The sequence below is a fragment of the Bos indicus genome, chromosome 1 (genome assembly GCF_029378745.1).
Source record: "Bos indicus isolate NIAB-ARS_2022 breed Sahiwal x Tharparkar chromosome 1, NIAB-ARS_B.indTharparkar_mat_pri_1.0, whole genome shotgun sequence".
Lineage (NCBI taxonomy): Eukaryota > Metazoa > Chordata > Mammalia > Artiodactyla > Bovidae > Bos > Bos indicus.
Window position 1 is genome coordinate 157,707,081 of NC_091760.1, and position 23,201 is coordinate 157,730,281.

At 41.9% G+C, this 23,201-nt stretch overlaps 1 protein-coding gene across 1 annotated transcript in view; it reads right to left on the reverse strand.

The window, feature by feature from the left end:
* The window catches only part of SGO1 (shugoshin 1), a 28,107-nt gene extending 11,251 nt beyond the window's left edge, over nt 1-16,856 (reverse strand). Inside the window, exons 1-7 of the mRNA XM_019964717.2 lie at nt 16,582-16,856; nt 15,027-15,179; nt 14,751-14,944; nt 10,712-10,806; nt 9,024-9,079; nt 7,757-8,518; nt 55-247 (exon numbers count right to left, since the gene is read on the reverse strand). Coding sequence (XP_019820276.2) covers nt 55-247; nt 7,757-8,518; nt 9,024-9,079; nt 10,712-10,806; nt 14,751-14,944; nt 15,027-15,179; nt 16,582-16,732 — 1,604 coding nt within the window. The 5' untranslated portion in view covers nt 16,733-16,856. The remainder of the gene's footprint in view (nt 1-54; nt 248-7,756; nt 8,519-9,023; nt 9,080-10,711; nt 10,807-14,750; nt 14,945-15,026; nt 15,180-16,581) is intronic.
* Between the last annotated feature and the right edge of the window lie 6,345 nt (nt 16,857-23,201).

Consider the following 23,201-nt stretch of genomic DNA (forward strand, 5'->3'; position numbering starts at 1 on the left):
CTTACTCTCCCAGGGGTGTCATTAAAAGTGAATTCCCACAAGCCAAATACTTACGAAGCGAGCGTGGGTTCCTTATAGTTCACGACGGCGGCTGTGCACCTACGTTTACGTAAAGACACTGGTGGGCTTTCTACATTCTTTTTTGGAGAAAGAGAAAGCTTTCTGGTTTTCATCACAGGATACAAAGGGACATTAGTGATATCCTTCAGGCTAAAATGAGGCGACTGGGGAGCTTCAGGTAGTACACCTACAAAAACAAGAACAAGTTTTATTGAGTACGCTTCCAAAAATCAGACAAACACAGGGACTGAAGCCATGTGATTACACACCTTAGATGCATCCAAAATCTGCAGAGGAAGGAAAACTCCCAAACTCATTCTACAAGGCCACCCTTACCCTGACACCAAAATCAGACAAAGATACACAAAAAAAGAAAATCACAGGCCAATATCACTGATGAACATAGATGCAAAAATCCTCAACAAGATTCTAGCAAACAGAATCCAACAATACTCTGACAGGATCAGGGCTCCTGTAATGTAGGAGATGCAGGTTCAATCCCTGGGTGGGGAAAAAAGAGCCCCTGGAGGAGGAAATGGCAACCTATTTACGATAAAAAACTCTCCAGAAAGCAGGCTTAGAAGGAACATACCTCAACACAATAAAGGCCACAGACAACAAACCCACAGTAAACGTTATTCTCAACAGTGAGAAACTGAAAGCATTTCCTCTTAATATCGGGAACGAGACAGGCTGCCCATTCTCGTCATGATTATTCAATGTACTTTTGGAAGTCCTGGCCATAGCAATCAGAGAGGAAAAGGAAATAAAAGAAACCCAAATCAGAAAAGAAGTAAAACTCTATTTGCTACTATACACAGAAAACCCTAAAGATTCCACCAGAAAATTACTAGAGCTAATCAATGAATACAGAAAGTTGCAGGACACAAAAGCAGCACAGAAATCCCTTGCATTCACACACGAACAATGAGAAATCAGAAAGAGGAATTGAGGAAACAATCCCATTCACCACTGCAACAAAAAGAATACCGAGGAATAAACCTACCTAAGGAGACAGAAGTCCTGTACGCAAACAACTAAAACACTGATGCATGAGATCAGAGATGACGAGTGGAGAGATACACCACGTTCTCGGATTAGAAGAACAATATTATGAAAAATGACTATACTACCCAAAGTAATTAGATTCAATGCAATCCCTAATCAAACTGCCATTTGTATTTTTCACAGAACAAAAAATTTCACAATTTATATGGAAACACAAAAGTCCCCAAATAGCCAAAGCGATCTTGAGAAAGAAGAATGGAGCTGGAAGAATCAACCTTCCTGACTTCAGACTATACTACAAAACTACAGTCATCAAGCCAATATGGTACTGGCACAAAAAAAGAAATATAAATCAATGGAACAAGATAGAAAGCCCACAGACAAACCTATGCACCTATGGGTAGCTTTTTTTTGACAAAGGAGGCAAGAATACACAATAGAGAAAAGACAGCCTCTTCACTGAAGTGGTGCTGGGAAAACTGGACAGCTACGCGTGAAAGAATGAAACTAGAACACTTTCTAATACCATCTGTCCATGGGATTCTCCAGGCGAGAATACTGGAATGGATTGCCATTTCCTTCTCCAGAGGATCTCCCTGACACAAGGATCAAATCCAGGTCTCTTCCCTTGCAGGCAGATTCTTTTGTCTGAGCCACCAGGGAAGCCCTTCTAATACCACACACAAAAAATAAACTCAAAATAGATGAAAGATTTAAATATAAGGCCAGAAACTATAAAGCTCTTAGAAGAAAATATAGGCAGTACATTCATTGACATACATCACAGCAAGATCCTCTGTGACCCACTTCCTAGAGTAATGGAAATAAAAACAAAAGTAAACAAACGGGACTTAATAAAACTTAAAAGCTTTTGCACAGCAAAGTGAGTCACTCAGTTGTGCCTGACTCTTTGTGACCCCATGGAGTTCTCCAGGCCAGAATACTGGAGTGGGTAACCATTCCCTTCTCCAGGGGATCATCCCAAACCAGGTCTCCTGTACTGCAGAGAAGCCCAAGAATACTGGAGGGTGTAGCCTATCCCTTCTCCAGGGGATCTTCCTGACCCAGGAATTGAACCAGGGTCGCCTGAATTGCAGGCAGATTCTTTACCAGCTGAGCTACCTGGGAAGCCCTCCGAAGGGCAAAGCAAAGGAAACGATAAACAAGATTAAAAGACAACCCTCAGAATGAGAAAAAATAATTGCAAACAAAACTGACAAAGGATTCATCTGCAAAATATACAAGCAGTTCACACAGCTCAATACCAGAAAAACAGAAGACCTAAAAAGACTTTTCTCTAAAGACGACATAAACAGATGGCCAACAAACACATGAAAAGATGCTCGACATTGCTCATTATTAGAATGCAGTATCACCTCACACCAGTCAGAAAGGCCATCATTAAAAAATCTACAACCAATAAATTTGCAGAGATATGGAGAAAAGGGAACCCTCTTACACCACTGGGAATGTAAACTGATACAGCCACATACAAAGAACAGTACGGAGTCTGCTTAAAAAACTAGGACTAGAACTACCATATGATCCAGCAATCCCACTACTGGGCTATACCCTGAGAAAACCATAATTGGGAAAGAGATGCATGTACCCCAATGTTCACTGCAGCACTTTTTACAACAGCTGGGACATGGAAGCAGCCTAGATGTTCATCAACAGATGAATGGATACAGAAATTGTGGTACATGATGATGCTGTGAAAGTGCTGCACTCAATATGCCAGCAAATTTGGAAAACTCAACAGTGGCCACAGGACTGGAAAAGGTCAGTTTTCATTCCAATCCCAAAGAAAGGCAATGCCAAAGAATGCTCAAACTACCGCACAATTGCAGTCATCTCACACGCTAGTAAAGTAATGCTCAAAATTCTCCAAGCCAGGCTTCAGCAATACGTGACCCGTAAACTTCCAGATGTTTAAGCTGGTTTTAGAAAAGGCAGAGGAACCAGAGATCAAATCGTCAACATCTACTGGATCATCGAAAAAGCAAGAGAGTTCCAGAAAAGCATCTATTTCTGCTTTATTGACTATGCCAAAGCCTTTGTGTGGATCACAATAAACCGTGGAAAATTCTGAAAGAGATGGGAATACTAGACTATTTGACCTGTCTCTTGAGAAACCTGTATGCAGGTCAGGAAGCAACAGTTAGAACTGGACATGGAACAACAGACTGGTTCCAAATAGGAAAAGGAGTACGTCAAGGCTGTATATTGTCACCCTGCTTATTTAACTTATACACAGAGTACATCATGAGAAACACTGGGCTGGAGGAAGCACAAGCTGGAATCAAGACTGCTGGGAGAAATATCAATAACCTCAGATATGCAGATGACACCACCCTTATGGCAGAAAGTGAAGAGGAACTAAAAAGCCTCTTGATGAAGGTGAAGGAGGAGAGTGAAAAAGTTGGCTTAAAAGCTCAACATTCAGAAAATGAAGATCATGGCATCTGGTCCCATCATTTCATGGGAAATAGATGGGGAAACAGTGGAAACAGTGTCAGACTTTATGTTTTGGGGCTCCAAAATCACTGCAGATGGTTATTGCAGCCATGAAATTAAAAGACGCTTATTCCTTGGAAGAAAAGTTATGACCACCCTAGACAGCATATTAAAAAGCAGAGACATTACTTTGCCAACAAAGGTCCGTCTAGTCAAGACTATGGTTTTTCCAGTGGTCATGTATGGATGTGAGAATTGGGACTATAAAGAAAGCTGATCGCCGAAGAACTGACGCTTTTGAACTGTGGTATTGTAGAAGACTGTTGAGAGTCCCTTGGACTGCAAGGAGATCCAACCAGTCCATCCTAAAGGAGATCAATTCTGGGTGTTCACTGGAAGGACTGATGCTGAAGCTGCAACTCCAATACTTTGGCCACCTCATGTGATGAGTTGACTCATTGGAAAAGACCCTCATGCTGGGAGGGATTGGGGGCAGGAGGAGAAGGGGACAACAGAGGATGAGATGGCTGGATGGCATCACCGACTCGATGGATATGGGTTTGGGTAAACTCTGGGAGCTGGTGATGGACAGGGAGGCCTGGCCTGCTGTGATTCATGGGGTTACAAAGAGTCGGACACGACTGAACTGAACTGACTGATACCATTGAAAGTTACTCAGCCTTAAAATAGGACACATTTGAGTCAGTTTTGATGTGGTTGAACTTAGAGCCTACTGTACAGAGTGACGTAAGAAAGATATTGTATACTGACACACGTGTATGGAATCTAGAAGGGTGGTCCTGATGAACTTATTTGTGGGGCAGCGACGGAGACAGACCTAGAGAACAGGCTTGTGGGCGGTGTGGGAGGAGCTGAGAGCGGCAGGGAGACACACATCAGCACGTGTAGACAGAGCGCCACGCCCGTGCTCTGTACAACTTGTGGGGTGGGGTGGGCTGAGAGATGCGAACGTGAGGGGGACACGCGGACACCTGTGGGTGATTCATGCTGATGTGTGGCAGAAACCAGTACATTGTAAAGCAAGTATCTTTCAGTAAAAAAAAGTACACAAAATCCAGCATTTTATAATACAGGTTTTTAAAAACTTGTTCATCTTTTCCTCTCGGTATAACACTGAAATAATTATTGTGGCTGTGAAGAACTTACTAAAACAATAGCTTACTAAAACTTAAAATTCTTAAAAAATTTAAAGAAAAAAAATGAAAATTCTTCCATGATAGCTGGGGCACAATGAATTAGTTTCAACTATGCAACTTCACTTAGTCACACCTTATTCTTTAGAATTATCCAGGTCTCTATCGCTTTTAATTCTAACGGTTATCATCAACTGACTTCTTACAGTCTCAGAAAGCCACTCAAGTGCATTCTATTCTCCATACAGTGTTAATGGAGAAACCCAAGTGAACTTTTTGGCCAACCAAATACTAAATAAAAGAGAATTCCAAGTCACAGTCTCTGTGTAAACCAGGAGAAACGGGGTTCCCTCTAGTAAAGCTTTCCAGCTGGTGCTAGGAGTAAAAAATCCACCTGCCAAGGTAGGAGATGTGGGTTCGATCCCTGGGTATCCCCTGGAGGAGTAAACGGCAACCCACTCCAGTATTCCTGCCTGGAGAATCCCAGGACAGGGAAGACTGGCGGGTTACAGTCCACGGGGGGACAGAGTTGAACATGACTGAGCATGCACGTGTGCTAATAAAGCTGGAAGATTAAAAAGTTACCCAAAGTTTTTCCTATCAGAAACACCCAAGTTATTCGACCTGGATCTACATCTATATTGGGAGACAGGTACCCAGCACACAGTAAGAACACGACAAGGCAGATAATCTCTTAAAATTGCTTTAAAAAGCAAAGTCTTTCCCAGGAAAAACTAAACTTTAACTGTAAAATGATTTTATGTTTAATAACCACTGTTCAGGGCTACCTGGGTTTCAGATATTCTGCCTTTCTTGTCTCTACATAAACAAACTGTACTATGCTAATTATTCCAACTTTTGGTTTGGAAACTATGGTTGAACAACATCAGATCAGTTGCTATGTTCTGGAATAAAGCTTCTAAAACTTTTACCCGTATATCAATCTTCCAGGAAATTTGTTAAAAAGATACAGATATGATTCAGGGTGCAGGGTATGGCATGCGATTCTGCTTTTCTAAGCAGTTTCCGGGTGACGCTGAAGGTCTGGGGACCAAGCTCTGAGCAACACTAGTGCTTTTTCCTTTAAAAACTTGGGAGAATCTAAGTGCGAAGATGGAGACGGAGTACGAGCCCCATTCACCCAGCTCCAATAATTGTCAACATTCGGCCAATCTTGTTTGATGTACTCTAAAATCATTACAGCATACTTCTTAAAAGAGATATTTGCATGCTACCAATGGGGAAACCAGAGAAGGCAATGGCACCCCACTCCAGTACTTCTGCCTAGAAAATCCCATGGATGGAGGAGCCTGGTAGGCTGCAGTCCATGGGGTCGCTAGAGTCAGACACGACTGAGCGATTTCACTTTCACTTTTCACATTTATGCATTGGAGAAGGAAATGGCAACCCACTCCAATGTTCTTGCCTGGAGAATCCCCGGGACTGGGGAGCCTGATGGGCTGGCGTCTATGGGGTCGCACAGGGTCGGACACGACTGAAGTGACTTAGCAGTAGCAATGGGGAAACAGTGGAAACAGTGGCTGACTTTATTTCTGGGGGCTCCAAAATCACTGCAGATGGTGACTGTAGCCATGAAATTAAAAGACGCTTACTCCTTGGAAGAAAAGTTATGACCAACCTAGACAGCATATTAAAAAGCAGAGACATTACTTTGCCAACAAAGGTCTGTCTCGTCGAGGCTATGGTTCTTCCAGTGGTCACGTGTGGATGTGAGAGATGGAAAACAGAGTGCAGAATTGATGCTTTTGAACTGTGGTATTGTAGAAGACTGTTGAGAGTCCCTTGGACTGCAAGGACATCCAACCAGTCCATCCTAAAGGAAATCAACCCTGAATCTTCATTGGAAGGACTGAGGCTGAAACTGAAGCTCCAATACTTTGGCCACCTGATGCGAAGACCTGACTCACTGGAAAAGACCCTGATGCTGAGAAAGATTGAAGGTGGAGAAGGGGACAACAGAGGATGAGATAGTTGGATGGCATCACAGACTCAATAGACATGAGTTTGAGTAAACTCTGGGAGTTGGTGATGAACAGGGAGGCCTGGAGTGCTACAGTCCATGGGGTCACAAAGAGCTGGACACCACTGAGCAACTGAACTGAACTGTACCACCTAACTGGGCTTCCCTGGTGGCTGAGCTGGTAAAGAATCTGCCTGTAGTGCAGGAGACGTGGGTTCGATCCCTGGGTTGGGAAGATCCCCTGGAGAAGGGAATGGCAGCCCACTTCAGTATTCTTGCCTGGAGAATCCCACGGACAGAGGAGTCTGGTGGGCTACAATTCACAGGGTCACAAAGAGTCAGATATAATTGACTAACACCATCCTAACAACCAGAACAGTGCTGTTATGGGGATCCAATGAGCTAGCATGACAGAATTTTGAGAATGATAAAATTTGCCTGTTTATGTTCACATACTAACTATTAATACAGTTCCCAGATGAGAATCTTTGTGGGCAGCAGCAGGCTGTATTGTCAATATTTGGACTACTTTCTGATCTAACCAATAAAAGCAAGATTTTCTAAGCCACAGTTTTTAGATGTTTTACACATGTCTTATAAAATACTACTAAGGAATTGAGGAAAAGGTTTTCTTGGTCTTATTAGGCCACCTTCACGAAATAGAAAATTCTTTTAAATTCTGGATCCTGTCAAGTTGACGATAAAGCAAAGTCATTAAAATTACAGGTCGCTGGATTTAAGTTTGATTTCATTTTCAGGGGGATGTTTTGGAGGAGTGCATAACAGGCATTTTAATTCAACCTAACTCCACAACTTTCCTTGCTTTGGAAGGTTTCATTTACTGAAAGTAAAAACTCTCTCTCCATGACAAGTCCTATTTGTTCTTAAAGAGGATTTAAATTAGCTTAAAGTATGTCAAAGCTACACACTGTGGTTTGCACCCCCAGTCCCCCACTATTTAATTTTCCCCAAAGAGACAGATGGTAAGTCTATAACCTCCTCCAGAGAAGCAGATGGTAAATGCTAGTATGAAAGTACAAGGAGTGATCATTTATCATAAACATCAAGAGTGCAGGCAAACAAGTAAATCACTTACCAGGAGGCGTCTCCGTTGTCTCAGAGCCCCCACGTCTCAGCGCTCGTCTAGGCCGAGGCCTGGGGACAGGACTCCTCATTGATTCACTGCTGAGATCTGGACTGGACTTGGATGTGGGAACATAGAGGTCATCAGAATCATCTCCTGAACAGCTTGATTCACAGGTGCTCACTTCAGATTCATTGTTGGTTTCCTCTCTTGTAGCATCATTGCACACTTTTTGCCGGAAGGGAGTAAGGTGAACACCTTCTTCCGAATTAAAATTGTAAGCGTCACAGGAGGTGAGAGTTTTATTCCCACTTTTGCTCCCTTTACACTTTGATACAGATCTTGATTTCCCCCTTTGGTTAGCTTTCGCTTTTCCTTTTCGTTCTTTGGCACCTCTGTGCTTGCTTTTAGTTGGCTGTGATTTATAGTCATAAGCATCTTTCTTTGTTTTGGTAGATCGTCCTGGGTGAACCAGCCTTGGGGATAAGTAAATCTGACTCCTGCTGTACCGACAAACACTTTGTTCTACGTTTTCAGGTATCCGTGTGCTTATTGGCGGGTCTACAAATCTAATCCTTTCTAGTTCCAAAGAGTCCTCTGACAAGTGACTGATTCCAAAATCATCCACAGCACTAATCTGACATGGACTGTTAATGTATTTCTTTAAACCACGACGGAGAGATATAGTTCTAGGTAAGACAATATCAGTTGACTTATCTTCACTTGAATCCAAATCGAATCCTGGTCTGTCTTGAGAAATAGTAGGTACTGGCTCTGAGAATTAAAAAAATAAAATAAATGAGAAAAACAGGTTCACTTTATGGAAATTTAAATTAAGAATGTTAGAATTCAAAGTTAAAAATGGAACTAATGAAAATTCTTTCTGTAGTTTTCCATTTACTCTAAATAAATAAAAATCTGGGGAGCTTACTATTTACTTCCTTTTGACTGTCTATACCTATATAGTCCAAGGTTGTTACAAGGATTAAGTAAGATAATGTATGTTAAGTGCCTAACAGAGTGTAACACATCGTAGGCTCAGTAAACTGCAGCCGCAGTTGTAACCAAGGTTTCTGACTACAGATTTGGAAAAATAAAAATGGATGGATTTTAAAACTCTTTTGTGATTCTGTGTAAAATAGATATTTGCTTTGAGCAGAATACCAGATGAGCAGATCTTAAAAGGTAAAAAAACAAAACTTAGAGAAATTTAATTGCTACTTGTTCTCAAAGATCTCATCGTGCCTTCACGGTATTTTTAGATTTTCACTGGAATTACCTTCTCCTTGGAATGATTCTTCTTGTCCTGGACAGTCAGCACCCTCAAGCACTTGCCTTAGAAAGTACCAATAAAAAATAAAAAACTTAAAACATTTATGCAATAAAAGAATTTAAGACTTTCTACAAAGTTTTTTCCTTTTAGTAACATTTCATAATTCCATTCTATATCAGTATATCTGTTCTGTATCAAAGGAAACCAAAAAACACTGATGATGATGACATGGAAGCAGATTTGTTATGACTGATATTCAACTCCCCCTAGGAGGAGCACATCAAACTCAACAGTTTCTCCTGAACACTTTCCCTAACTCATCATTTTATTTAACTGGAGAAATAGCCAATCAGATTGATGTATAAACTACATTAAAAGAAATTCAGTTAGATGCCTCTTCTGGAGCCTACTGTATCATTAGCCAAGCTGTGATTTTCTTTGGTACAACATACTTTTGTGACATTTACCTACTGACTCCTCTGAATTCACACTGTTCATTTTCTGTAAAAAATTTTGTCCCTTTGGTTCATGAAATAAGAAATTTCCATTTTTATGCTTTAATATGGCCATTTCATTCTAATTTTATTCTTTTTTTTTCTTGCAAAATTTACCCCTCTAGACATCAAAACTTAAGCACAAGTTGTGGAAATAGAGTAATAGCAACCAGTCAATAAAATTTTAGAAATCTTATAAAAACTCAATTACCTCATCTTACTTTTTGGCCATCACATAAATATTGCATCAGATCTTTAATATTCAACAGTTTAAAAACTACTCATGATTAAAATTAATATGGGGACAGAAATCACATTAGTGATTACTTCCACAAGGAGAGGGGCACAAAGGCACAAACTCCAAAGGGACACGAAGGGATGGTTTATGACGGAGCTCTCACCTGGGGACACTTAACCTGCCCGTTCCCCTGGGGCCTCAGAACGTCTGCAATGTCTAGACACACCTTTGGTCCTTACAGCTATTAGAGGCGGTTGCTGTTGGCATTTGGTGGGTAGAGGCCGAGGATGCTGCTAAATGCCCCACAGTGCTTAGGACCACGCCCACAACAAAGAATGATCCAGTCCAAACAGTCAGCAGTGCTCAGCTGAGAAATCCTGGCCAGAGCAATGGCAATGCTCTGCACTTTAACCCAGGTTTCAGTTCACAGGTGTATATATTAGTCCAACTCACTGCACTCTGTAATTGAGATCTGTGCATTTGACTAATCTAATTTTATTTCAGTAATTCATAAGCAAACAAATAAAGTACCCTAATTCAAGAGAAGGAGTATATGAGGTCTGATGATATTTCAGAACCAACTGGACAAGCAAGTCAGTGTGACAATTTGTTAAATATGGTAGTTTATTAGATTTCTTTTCTAAACCAGACTATTTGTGTTACTGACAAAATAACCAACATTCGAATGTCCAATTCTTAGAATAAAAACATGATACAAGAAAAATACAAATGAAGCTTCAAGAGAAGCTTCTTATCCCTAGACGTCAAAAAGTAACTAAATAGAAGAAAGCTTTGGTGTGGCTATATAGGACAGAATTTCAACATATCAAAATTTTCTTAAATACATTCTTGAGAGAGTACCAGACTTCAAATACGTGACTCAGTATGATGCTGATTTCCTTTCACAAATGGATCACAGTTAAATATTTATTGGTATTGATAATAATGAATTCGATACTAACGGTAAATGCTTCACAAATACATCTCTGGAGTTGTCGTCACTACTGGAGTCCATTCCACTTTTGGAGTCCATTCCAGAGGGACATAATTCTAGGTTCTGTTAATGTATTGAAACAAAGAAAACACTGGTACAACCAAAATATTCACAACGAAGCATTCATTTACTCAACAATAGATACTTACTGATAGTCTGCTATGGTCCCAGGGACTGTTCTAGGAACTGAATCCAAAACTAGAAAACAGAATAAGTACTACCCTCTTAAAGCTTACAGTCTAGCATAGGGAGAGAAAAGGTAAAAAAGCTAGTAGTCATAAATGCAATGGAGGAAGTATTTACTCAGGGTGAAATGGCAGAGTAACTGATGTCTGGAGGGCTTTTAGGTGGGATGACTTTCATCTGAAATCTGAAGAAATGCAAAGAGCCAGCCACTTGAAGGAGAAGCACTGGGAACAGAAAATACAAAAGTCATGATGTAGGAAAACCCTTGCTGTGTTTAGGAAAGAAGGCCACTGGGGCTGGAACAGTCACAGGAAAGACCAGGAGGTGGGCAGAAGCCAGATGATGCAGGGCCTGAGGGCCATGAGTTTGACTTTTTTTTTTTTTTTTTCAGAAAAAGACCAGTCTCTTGGTGGGTGACACAGGTTGGGCATGGACCCCAAGGCAGTTGCCCACCTAAAGGGAGGCCCCCCGACAAGACACTCTGCGAGGCCTGCTCTTCTGGCCCCAGCTGGTTGGCTCTGGATGGGGTTTGGGGGGCCCGTGACACACACCGGGAAGTCATTTAAATATTAAGCAGGGAAGTAAAATGATCTAAGTTTTAAAAAGATCAAGCAGACCACCATGTGACACAGGGACTGAAAAGAGCCAAAGGCACAGCAGCTGGGAGTCGTCATGTCAATCAAGCAAGACACGCCCACTTGGACTGAATCCTACAGCTGTGAAGGTTTGGCCTAGAAGGTTTTGGGGTAACAAAGTGTGCTCGCATTGAATAGGGGTGGAGGTAGGGACAGTGAGCGAGAGGGAAGCTTCTTGTGGTTCTGACTTGGCCAAGCAGCTGGGCTGCCTTATTGAGCCAAGCAAGACTTATAGAGGGAGGCACAAGTCCACAGGATCTTTGGGAGGGGGAAAAAGTAGAGTTTATACTTTGTACAAAGTATGTTTGAGATTCTTTATAATACTTAAGTGAATATATCAAGTAATAACTGTGTGTGTGTAGATCTTGAGCTACACACTTGGAAGTCACCAGCAGGCAGACAGTATTTAAAGCTGTGGGAAGGGATACAGTGGGTCTAGGACAACTGATGTTTAGGAGTAAAGAAGAAGCCAGCAAGAGAGACCCACATGGCATAGTCAGAAAGGTAAACAAGGAGATTATGATGGTAAGAAAGCTGAGATCAAAGTACTTCCAACAAAGTCATCCCTGTACCATAGTAGTACTTCAAGGCCAACAAGAAAGAAAAGTGACCAAAGTTACTGACTTTGGTAACACAGAGGTTTTGGTGACCCAGATATACAGTGATAACAGAATGGTGGGGATCAAAGTCTGACACAGAATTCAAATGTGAATGGAAGCTGAGGAAGGGAAGACAGTAAGTGCTCTGTTCTCTTTGGAAAAGTTCTCCTGTGAATGGAAGCAGAGAAATGAGGAGACAGCAGAATGAGATCAGGAGAGGTTCTATTTATTTTCTTTTCCTCTTAAGGTGAGAGAGATACTAAAGCACATTTGTACATAACTGGAACAATTGGGTAGAGGGAGATAAATGCTGGATGAGAGTGCAAACTTTCAGGAGCAAAGTCCCAGAGGAGAAGAAAACAAGAGAATCAGATCACACAGGGAGGGACTGGCCTTGGATAGGAGCAGACACTTCAGCCAATGGCACCAGAAGGAAAAGGAGAGACAGCGGAGACCTAGGCAGATGTGTATAAATAGATGTGTGTCAGGGAAACAAGAGGCCCAGTCTGATTCCTTAAAAGTCATTCCAATTCAGTGCAGTTGTTTTATGAAATGTGATGGACAAACAATATACAGACATTATAATGAATAGGTTGAAACTGTTCATCAGAAATAAAACTGGAAACTTAATCCTGTTAATAAAAGTTTTAAGTTGATTATCAACACAGCTAATGTTCTAAAGCTAGTATTACTGAAGGTAAATAAAGGCGGATATTTAACTACAGAGAGATATAAAATTTTAAAAGATCCATCATAAAATGTAAGAAACGCTATTAGTACTTTCTAATTAATCCTTAAAAGGCAAGATAATTGTTGGTAGGCAAGAAATAAAAACATTCCCATTAAAGCATTTTAAGCTTCTCTATCACTACAAATTGACTTGATACACAAGGACGCACAAGTACACAATGATGGTTGAGAGCAAGCGACACATCAAACGTGTGGCAGAAAACAAACCGATGTTTTAAATGCTAATACTCTCACCTAGCAACTTAACACTATCTTTTAATACTAAAAATTCATTGATCAATGTCAAAAGGTCTGTAATAAAAGAATTTTTTCACCAGTTTTTGTGATTATCTTATTGAATATTCACTTGACACTATTCTGTGTGGTTTCAGCAAAAATCTGAAAAGGGAAGAGGAAGAATCAAATGTCTTTGGAGAAATGTTTTGCCTCACTAGTTGACCAAAGAAAAAACTTAGGAAAGATTACATTTTGAGGGAAAAAAGTTTTGTTTTGTTTTTAAATAATCTAACCCTTACATGAAGGTTAAAAAGAAAAAACAATCTAATCTTTATAGGTAATTCTCTATCACACTACAATGCATATTGCATGTGTGTGTATACATTCTATGTATTATACGCAGAAGAGATACGAAATCACCTTAGTTGCAGGGAGGCAAGAACTCTTTCACTGACCCCTCCTCTAGGTGGAGAAAGGACTTAACTCCTTTCTTGAGCCCACCCCCGACCCTAAGCACTAGGCTCCGGCTTCTGCTGCCCTAGGTGCCAGCACAGCTGTCTTCACTGGTATGGCAAACAGACAAGACACCTAAGTGTTTCCACCTGACTTCTTTCTCTGCCCCATGGAGCTTCCCTGGCAGTGGCCTTTAGGAAATGAGAGGAGAATGACCCAGAGAAGATCCTAAACCAAACTTTCTCCATGTGTTGCTTTGGCTGGCCTTTCTATACACCCCTGGACACAAACAGAATCAGATTAAAAAGCTGACAGCAAAATGTTCAAGATATTTCCTGTTTGGCAGTTAATGTATAGTTGTCCTGAAGGAAATCAGTCCTGAATATTCTTTGGAGGGACTGATGCTGAAGCTGAAACTCCCATACTCTGGCCACCTGATGCGAAGAGCTGACTCATTGGAAAAGACCCTGATGCTGGGAAAGATTGAAGGTGGGAGGAGAAGGGGATGACAGAGGATGAGATGGTTGGATGGCATCACTGACTCAATGGACATGGGTTTGGGTAGACTCTGGCAGTTGGTGACGGACAGGGAGGCCTGGCGTGCTGAGGCTCATGGTGTTGCAGAGCTGGATATGACTGAGTGACTGAACTGAACTGTCCTAACTTAGCCAACTAGTAGGTAAAAAGGATTCTCCATAAAGCACTTAACTACTTCTCATCTCCCCAATTAAGGCAGTCCTTACATTAACCCCACTGGTGTAGCAAAACTACATAGAAAAGTTGGATTAACAGCACTGATTAAAACTTCTGCACCACTCTGCTTCCACCACCACTTTCAGCCCTTCAGCTTACTTGCCCTCCCTTTGCCTCAGTTTGCTGACCATTCAGAGGGTCTGGCCATGCAAGAGACTCAACTATTTCTTTTATACCTGGTCTTGCTACAGTCTTTCGGAAGCAAGTTATAGGAGTATTACCAGTATTCTTGAAGCATTCTTAACTGGCCACACACAACTACGGGGCCACAGCACTGAGAAAAGACGTTCTGACCAGTTCACTAATAACAGAGCTATCAGTATAATTAATTAAAAAAAAAACAATTGATCTAAATTGATAATTTAAGGCTTTAACATTTTCTTCCTAAGAAATCCAGCCTTCCCGATGAAAATACCTGAGCAGGTTCTTCTGTCTGTTGTGACGTAAGTTTATTTTTCAGTGTGTACAGTTGGTAGCTGAGGAGGTAACACTCTCTCCGCAGCTTTAAGATGACATCGTGGGCTTCTTTCAGTTTGGACTTTTCATTTTCCAAAGCTAAGGCTAACATTCTGTTGTTGTCTTCATAGTTTAGCACTTTGGAAGTGTTGGCTAAAAGAAAATAAATTTTTTTAAATCAGTAATTAAATCTAATCTTAAAAAGTGATATATAGGAAACATGAAAGTCTCTTACTGATTGTTTGGCATGGCGCAATGATCAAAGACTTTCGTTTAACCTCTGTTAAATTTTTACTCCTTTTCTCTTTTATTTGTTTCTTTATGTCTTCAAGACTATCTTGAAAAGACTTTTTGAGGCATCTTTCCTTGGCCATCTTCTGCTCTAGGACTTTAAAAATAATAGAAATCATTTAATTTTTGAAGAGGTGGTATCAAATATAAAACAAAATTGAAAACAGGCTGTCCATAAAAAATGATTAGACCCTTGGTAACTGCAGAATCAGCCCAAAGTAGATAGCTAATCTGGTAATAACCTATATTTTGCAGCTTTTAAATTACACTAATGTCTGTGGCATAATTTTATCCTCCTTAGGTACTTTATAGGAAAGGTTTAATCAATAAGATTTCCAACCCAAAGACTCTGTAATATGCCACTTATTAATTCTGTAACAAATACTGGGGGCTTACTATACACTAGGCACTATGATGGCATCAGTATTTTGCTACTAAATACAGACTACTGTGCATGAACACCTTTGCCCTACATTGTACTTTGCAGATCTTAAAATTACAAAAAAAAATTCTCATTTCCTATGGCAATCTATATACATAAGTTTTCACTACAAAGCATGTCTTCATTTCCTCTGAGTTTGTCAAATGTTTTCCTGAACCTTACATTTTCTTGAGTATTTTCTCCAGGCGTTTCTTATTTTCCTCTGGGCTCTTAAATATAGATACTGTAGATTTCACTTAAATATTTTCTTTCTGCCAATACAGATACATATACTGGGATGCTTCCAGGCCAGCCAGGACAACTACTATTTTTAAAGCGCTGACTTCAAGTGGGATGTATAAAACATACTATCTACCACAAGGAAGCTTCTTTAGTTCAAACCTGGAGATGTCTGCGAGCCACACAAATTAGGCAACTTCTTAGTTATTTTAAAAGCAGTCTTTCTTAAAAACTTTCGTTCGTACATTAAGTCAACTTAAAATTAATAAGGAGATGAGCCCCGTCAGAAGTCTCCTTCCCGCCTGGGCCGACGGTCTTAACAGGGGGTGTGGCGGCCAGCAGGGCTGGAGAAGTCAGGACAGGGCCGCACTGGATTCGGGTTTAGGGATCTGGAATCCAAAGAACCAGGGCGGGAGCTCTCCACCCGTCGCCCCTGCCGCTGGGTGGCCGGGAGGACCGGCCAGTGCGGCTTCTCCAGAAGGAGAAGCAGCCAAAGCGAAGGACGCCACCAGGTCAGGCTGCCGGCCTGCGGGCTCTTCCGCGCGAGCCTGGGCTTCAAATCCCGCGAACGCTTCACCTCCCGATCTCCGGGGGGCGGGAGGTTCAGGCCCTACTGAACAGGAGGAACTCGGAGAGCGGCGCCAGCCAGGTCCGAGCTTCTGGCCGCCGAACTAGAAGGACCGGGAGACCCCGCGGCGGGGGGCGCGTATGGCGGCGGGGGGCGCGGCACGACGACCCTGGGCCCGGAAAGCCGCGGCGCCCTCCCTGGAGAAGGCAGCCGGGGCGGGAAGGCGTGAGGCCCGCAGACCCGCCTCGCGCGGGACGCCCAGAACGGTACCTGGGCCACGGCTTCCGCCGCAGCTGCTGCTCTGCTCACACCAGGCTCCGCGGGAAGGCACAGCCGCGAAAGCCGGGACCTCCGGGACCCCAGCCTCAGACTCCGGGTTGCGCCGCCGTCCGCGTTCAAACTCTCCGCCGCGCGCGTCCATTGGCTGACGGTCACGTGACGCGGCAGCCCTCCCGGCATAGGCGAAGCCCCGCCCCCTGGGCGGTGTCGACTGACGCGATCTCGCGGGGACTGCGCCTTCGCGCGGCCGCGGCCGTTTCCCGCGGGGCGGAGTCTGTGGTCTGGCGCTTTTCGGCCTCCCGCTGTGGGGATTAGGGGACGGAGCCACCATGACACCTTGAGGGGCGGGGACTTTAGGGAGTGAAAAGCTTCCGGTTTACTGCGCCCAGCGCCGGTCTTCGAGGTCGTGCGCAAGGGCTCCCTCTGGCGAGAAGAGTCTTCTTGGTGGTTTGCCGGCTGAAGCAGTCAGCCCACTGCATGGAGGCTGTTAAAGGGGTGGGGTTCTGCAGGCCAGAGTACTGGAGTGGGTAGGTCGTTCCCTTCTCCAGGGATCTTCCTGACCTAGGGATCGGACCCAGGGCTCCCGCATTGCAGGCGGATTCCTTACCTCTGAGCCACCAGGGAAGCTTCAGTTAAAGCGATATGCAAGCCGAAACAGAGAGGAGCTTTTGGAGAAACTGGATTTTGTTAGGGAGGTTGCAGACATCTGAAATATTCAGGTCCAGGTTCTTTATCTTTGCCTCTCAGAAAATGACAGTAGTGTCTATTGAGTTACCTGCCCAGAAGCCTGGGAAAATCTTCCTGATTATTTATCATCCCTTAGCTTTTCCGTCGGAGAAGGCAATGGCACTCCACTCCAGTACTCCTGCCTGGAAAATCCCATGGACAGAGGAGCCTGGTGGGCTGCCGTCTCTGGGGTCGCACAGAGTCGGACACGACTGAAGTGACTTAGCAGTAGCAGCAGCAGGAGCTTTTCCTTGTCCTATTGGTCACCCAGTCCTGTCAATTCTTCTAAGTATTTTTCAGGTCCACAGTTAGAGCAAAACCAGAAATGAGTGAAGGGCCTCTGGCACGTACCAGCCAAGAATTAAACGATGTTGCTTGTTTCTTCAGCTGTTACTACTAACAAACATTTGTAGCTGGACCCATCCTTGACAAAGTGGGTTATTCTTTGACTCTATGTAGATTATACTCTGCACCTGGCCTTCTTCTCCCCCTGTACTCTCTTGTCAGTTCAGTTCAGCCACTCAGTAGTGTCCAACTCTCTTGTAGCATTCTGTATTTCAGAAAGAAGGTAATGGGCCTATAATTTTAGGGACACCAGTCGCAGTTGCTGAGTTGCCTGATGCTAACTGTGGCGTTTTGAAACTTCGCAAAAAAAAAAAAAAAAAGGCAGGGCCTTCATGAGAATATAAAAACCTCTCCCTATTCTTGAGAGTGGAGGGCACAATTCTTGAGGCGCTAGCCTTCTGCGTTTCCCTTTTGCCTGGGAAAAATACTGAAGCCACTCTTTTCTGTTTCCTTGAAGCTCTGTCTCTGTATTTCTGTTTGGCTTGGGTGGACAGGGAGCCAAGGTTTTAGCAACCAAACCCTATTTTCCATCCCCTAATCCAAGCAACTACCTAATTTCTTTCTATCAACTGCGCTGGGACCTGCTCTGACTGCAAACTCCATTCTGTTGTCAGGGTGTTTTCTCCAAAAGGCGGGCTCTGACCTTAAACAGATTTAAACTTTCTTCATGTTAGTGTGACCTTACTGCTACTGCTACTGCTAAGTCACTTCAGTCGTGTCTGACTCTGTGTGACTCCAGAGACGGCAGCCCACCAGGCTCCCCTGTCCCTGGGATTCTCCAGGCAAGAACACTGGACTGGGTTGCCATTTCCTTCTCCAAGGCATAAAAGTGAAAAGTGAAAGTGAAGTCGCTCAGTTGTATCCGACTCTTAGCAACCCCATGGGCTGCAGCCAGCCAGGCAACTACTCACATGTTAATGTCAGTGACTGCTTGGTAGCCAATCAGCTACAAACAAGTAAGTTTAATAATTCTACTACTACTACTACTACTACTACAATAATTCTACTACTCTAAAAAAGTGAAAATGTTAGTAACTAATCACACAAAAATGAACTCATTCATTCATGCTTTATGAACTGAGCTGACTACTGAAAGCTAAGTTTCTAACCACTTCTAGTTTGAATACTCCTAATTCACCAGAAGAATTGATGCTTTTGAACTGCGGTGTTGGAGAAGACTCTTGAGAGTCCCTTGGACTGCAAGAAAATCCAACCAGTCCATCCTAAAGGAGATCAGTCCTCGGTGTTCACTGGAAGGACTGATGTTGAAGCTGAAGCTCCAATACTTTGGCCACCTGATGTGAAGAACTGACTCAGTTGAAGAGACCCTGATGCTGGGAAAGATTGAGGGCAGGAGGAGAAGGGGACAACAGAGGATGAGATGATTGAATGGCATCACCCACCCAATGGATGTGGGGTTGAGTAGACTCTGGCAGTTGGCGATAGGGAGGCCTGGCGTGCTGCTGTTCATGGGGTCGCAAAGAGTCGGACACGACTGAGCGCCTGAATTGAACTGAATTCCCAGTTTGTTTCTTAATGAAATATTCATATCAAGTAGTGCTGTCTGAATTTTCTTTTGAGAATACTTCTGTGTGCAGGTTCTGTATCAGTACCTCTGTACCTGGGGCCCCAGGGGGTACTTACAGCGCTGAGAGGCATTTCTGGTTCCTTTGGGACAGAGCTTGCTTTGGACATAGAAGAGCAATGGTGTTCTATAAAATATGAATAACTGAGGAGCATTATTATTTTCTAACAGTGTTTTCTTGCCACTCTAAAAATGATGTCAGAAGGAAAATGAAAGATAGGACAACTCATAATTTTCTTTCAGTCCATCTCTATTCATTAGTAAGCTGAAGGTAAGAAACTGTTGGTAGAATGTGCACATATAAAGAACTATAAACAGTTCGGTCAGTCTTGTGTGGCATTTCTACTGTTCTGGTAAGAATGAAATGCATACACATGTAAGAGTTGTGAAATATGAATTGTGTGATTTTGGTGACTCTGCAAATGCAAGTTAATTGCTCTTATGTTTGCATTTAAAACTAGCATTGTACAGTACAATGATGAATGGTAACATTCATGCTGATGCTTGAAATTTTAAATTTTGCTTTACTTAAAATGACATTATATGTCAAATGAAAATACACATTGACAAATTGAGGCAGATACTGTGGAAGAAAGGTAGAATCTTTATATACATGGGCTTCCCTGGTGGCTCAGAGGTTAAAGCGTCTGCCTCCAATGCAGGAGACCAGGGTTCAATCCCTGGGTCAGGAAGATCCCCTGGAGGAGAAAATGGTAACCCACTCCAGTATTCTTGCCTGGAGAATCCCATGGACGGAGAAGCCTGGTAGGCTACAGTCCACGGGGTCGCAAAGAGTCAGACACAACTGTATACACACACACACACACACACACACACATACACACACATATACAATGAACATAGGGGTTCATATATCTTTTTAAATTAGTGGTTTTTTCCTCAAAGTACCAGAAGTGGAATTGCATGATCATATGGTAGTTCTATTTTTAATTTTTTAAGCAATCTCCATACTGTTTTCCATAGTGTCTGCACCAATTTACTTTCCCACAAACAGTGTAGGAGGGGTTCCCCTTCCTCCACATTCTCACTCGCACTTGTTATTCGTTCTCTTTTTGATAAGAGCCGTTCTGACAGGTGCAAGGTGCTATCTCATTGTGGTTTTGATCTATTATTTCCCTGATGATTAGTAGTGTTGATCATCTTGTCATATGTTGGACATCTGTATGTCTTCTTTGGGAAAATGTCTATTCAGGTCTTCCGCCCATTTTTCAATTGGGTTATTTTTTTTTAGTATTGAGTTGTCTGGGTTCTTTGTATGTTTTGGATATTTACTCCTAATCAGATATATCCTTTGCGAATATCGTCTCCCATTCATTTGTTGTTCAGTCACTAAGTCGTGTCCGACTCTGCTACCTCATGGACTGCAGCACTCCAGTATTCCCTGTCCTTCATTGTCTCCTGGAGATTGTTCAGACTCATGTCCATTGAGTTGACGGTGCCATCCAACCATCTCATCCTCTGTCGCCCCCTTCTCCTCCTGCCCTCAATCTTTCCCAGCATCAGGGTCTTTTCCAATGAGTCAGCTCTTCACATCAGGTGGCCAAAGTATGGGAGCTTCAGCACCAGTCCTCCCATTCAGTAGGGTGAATTTTCATTTAGTTTTCTTTGCTGTGCAGAGGTTTTCAGTTTAGTTTTTAGTTTTCAGTTTAGGTTTTCAGATGTAGTCATATTTATTCATTTTTGCTTTTCTTTTTCTTGCCTGAAGGAGATCCATTAAAAAAAATCTTACTAAGACTTATGTCAAAGAGTGTACTGCCTATGTTTTCTTCTAGGAGTTTCAGATCTTATATTTTAAGTCTTTAATCCAGTTTCCATTTATTTTTGTATATGGTATGAAAACATCCTCTTTGTCTCTTTTTGCAGTTTTTGCTTAAAGTTTATTTTGTCTGATGTAAGTATAGCTATCCTAACCTTCATGTGGCTTTCATTTGCATGGAATATGTTTTTCCACCCCTTTAATTTGTCATGTATTCAAATTTCACCTTCTTAAAATATGTTTAATGGAATTACGATTGGCTAGACTTATCTAGGACTTCCTGATTCTTTTCACTAATGCTGATACATTTTCTTTTAGGTTTTTAACATGTCTATGATGCTAATTAAGAAAATTTATTGAAGTATAATTGATTTCTAATGTATTAATTTCTCCTATTCAGCAAAGTAACTTAGTTATACATATACATATATCCTTCTTCATATTCTTCTCCATTATGGTTTGTCACAAGATATTCAATCTAGTTTCCTATAGTAGGACCTTGTTTATCCATTCTATATATAATAGTTTGTATCTGCTAATCCCAGACTCCCAATCCATCTTGCCCACTTGGCAACCACAAGTCTGTTCTGCATACCTGTGAGTTTGTTTTTGTTTTGTAGATAGGTTGATTTGTATCATATTTTAGATTCCATATATAAGCAATATCATGATATTTGTTTTTTCTCTGTCTGACTTACTTCACTCAGTTTTATAACCTCTAGGTCCATCCATGTTGTTGCAAATGGCATTATTCCATTCTTTTTGATGGCTGAGTAATATTCCATTTTATATATGTATCTCATTTTCTTTATCCATTCATCTCTTGATGGATATTTAGGTTGTTTCCATGTCTTGGCATGGAAGTACTGAAAGGTTGTTGTTGAATCACACGAATACACCAGGATTCTTGGCCCCCGGAGGAGAAGAATTCAATCCGGGGCCAGAGACGAGGCTTGATCTCTCAGAGCTTTTGTGTAATAAAGTTTTATTAAAGTATAAAGGAGATAGAGAAAGCTTCTGACATAGGCATCAGAAGGGGGCAGAAAGAGTACCCGCTTGCTAGTGTTAACAATGAGGTTATATAATCCAAAGAATGTCTGGAGGTTGTAAAGACCTCATCAGACCTACTCCCATAATTTACATTTTAAGGTAACAGAAGGTTTAATCCAAAGACTGTCCTCAGGCAGAATACATTATTGTTATATAATCCTAAGGAATGTAGAGAAGGAAAAAAGTTTGTCCTTTCTTCCTCCTTGATAATTCCAGACCCCTCTCTCCTTGGGGACCCCTGGACTCCCTATCACCCTGCCTAGGAACTGACTCGCTCAGTACTATTGTAAATAGTACTGCTGTGAACATAGGGACACATATGTCTTTTCAGATTAGAATTTTATCTGAGTATATGCCCAGGAGTGGGATTACTGGATCATATGGCAACTCTATTTTTAGTTTTTTGAGGAAACTCCATACTGCTTTCCATAGTGACTGCATCAATTTACATTCCCACCAAGAGTGTAAGAAGGTTCCCTTTTCTCCACACCCTCTCCAATTCTGATACTTTAAAAAATCCACAGTAGGAACATACACAAAACAATTTGAGTTCTGCAGTAATTAATCATAATAGAAAGTGGTTATTTCCCTTATCTCTTTTGTAAAGTACGTTATTCCTTCAAATATCAGGAATTACTTATTGCTATGGTTTGAATGTTTGTGTTCTCCCCAGTTCATAGTTGAAATCCTAATGCTTGATGTGATGGTATTGGGAAATGGGGGTCTCTGGGAGAAGACAGAGCCCTTATGAGTAGGATTAATGTGCTCACAAAAGAGACCCTACAGAGCTCCCTGGTCCTTGCCACCATGTGAGGACACAGCAAGAAGCCTGATATGAACCTGGAAGCTCTCACTAAACGTAGACTCTGCCATGATCCTGGACTTCCCAGCCTCCTGAACTAGGAAAAATAAACTTCTGTTGTTTATAAGCCCCCCAAGAATGTAATGTTTCATTATGGCAGTTTGATTGGACTAACACATTTAAGTGAAATAATTTATAGTACACTGATAGTAGTCTACAAATAAAGACGAAAAGGTATACATAGGGCTGTGGACAATTAGGTAACAGTTATTTCATAACTAAGCAATCTAACAAATTTATATTATATGGAAATGAATATTGCCAAG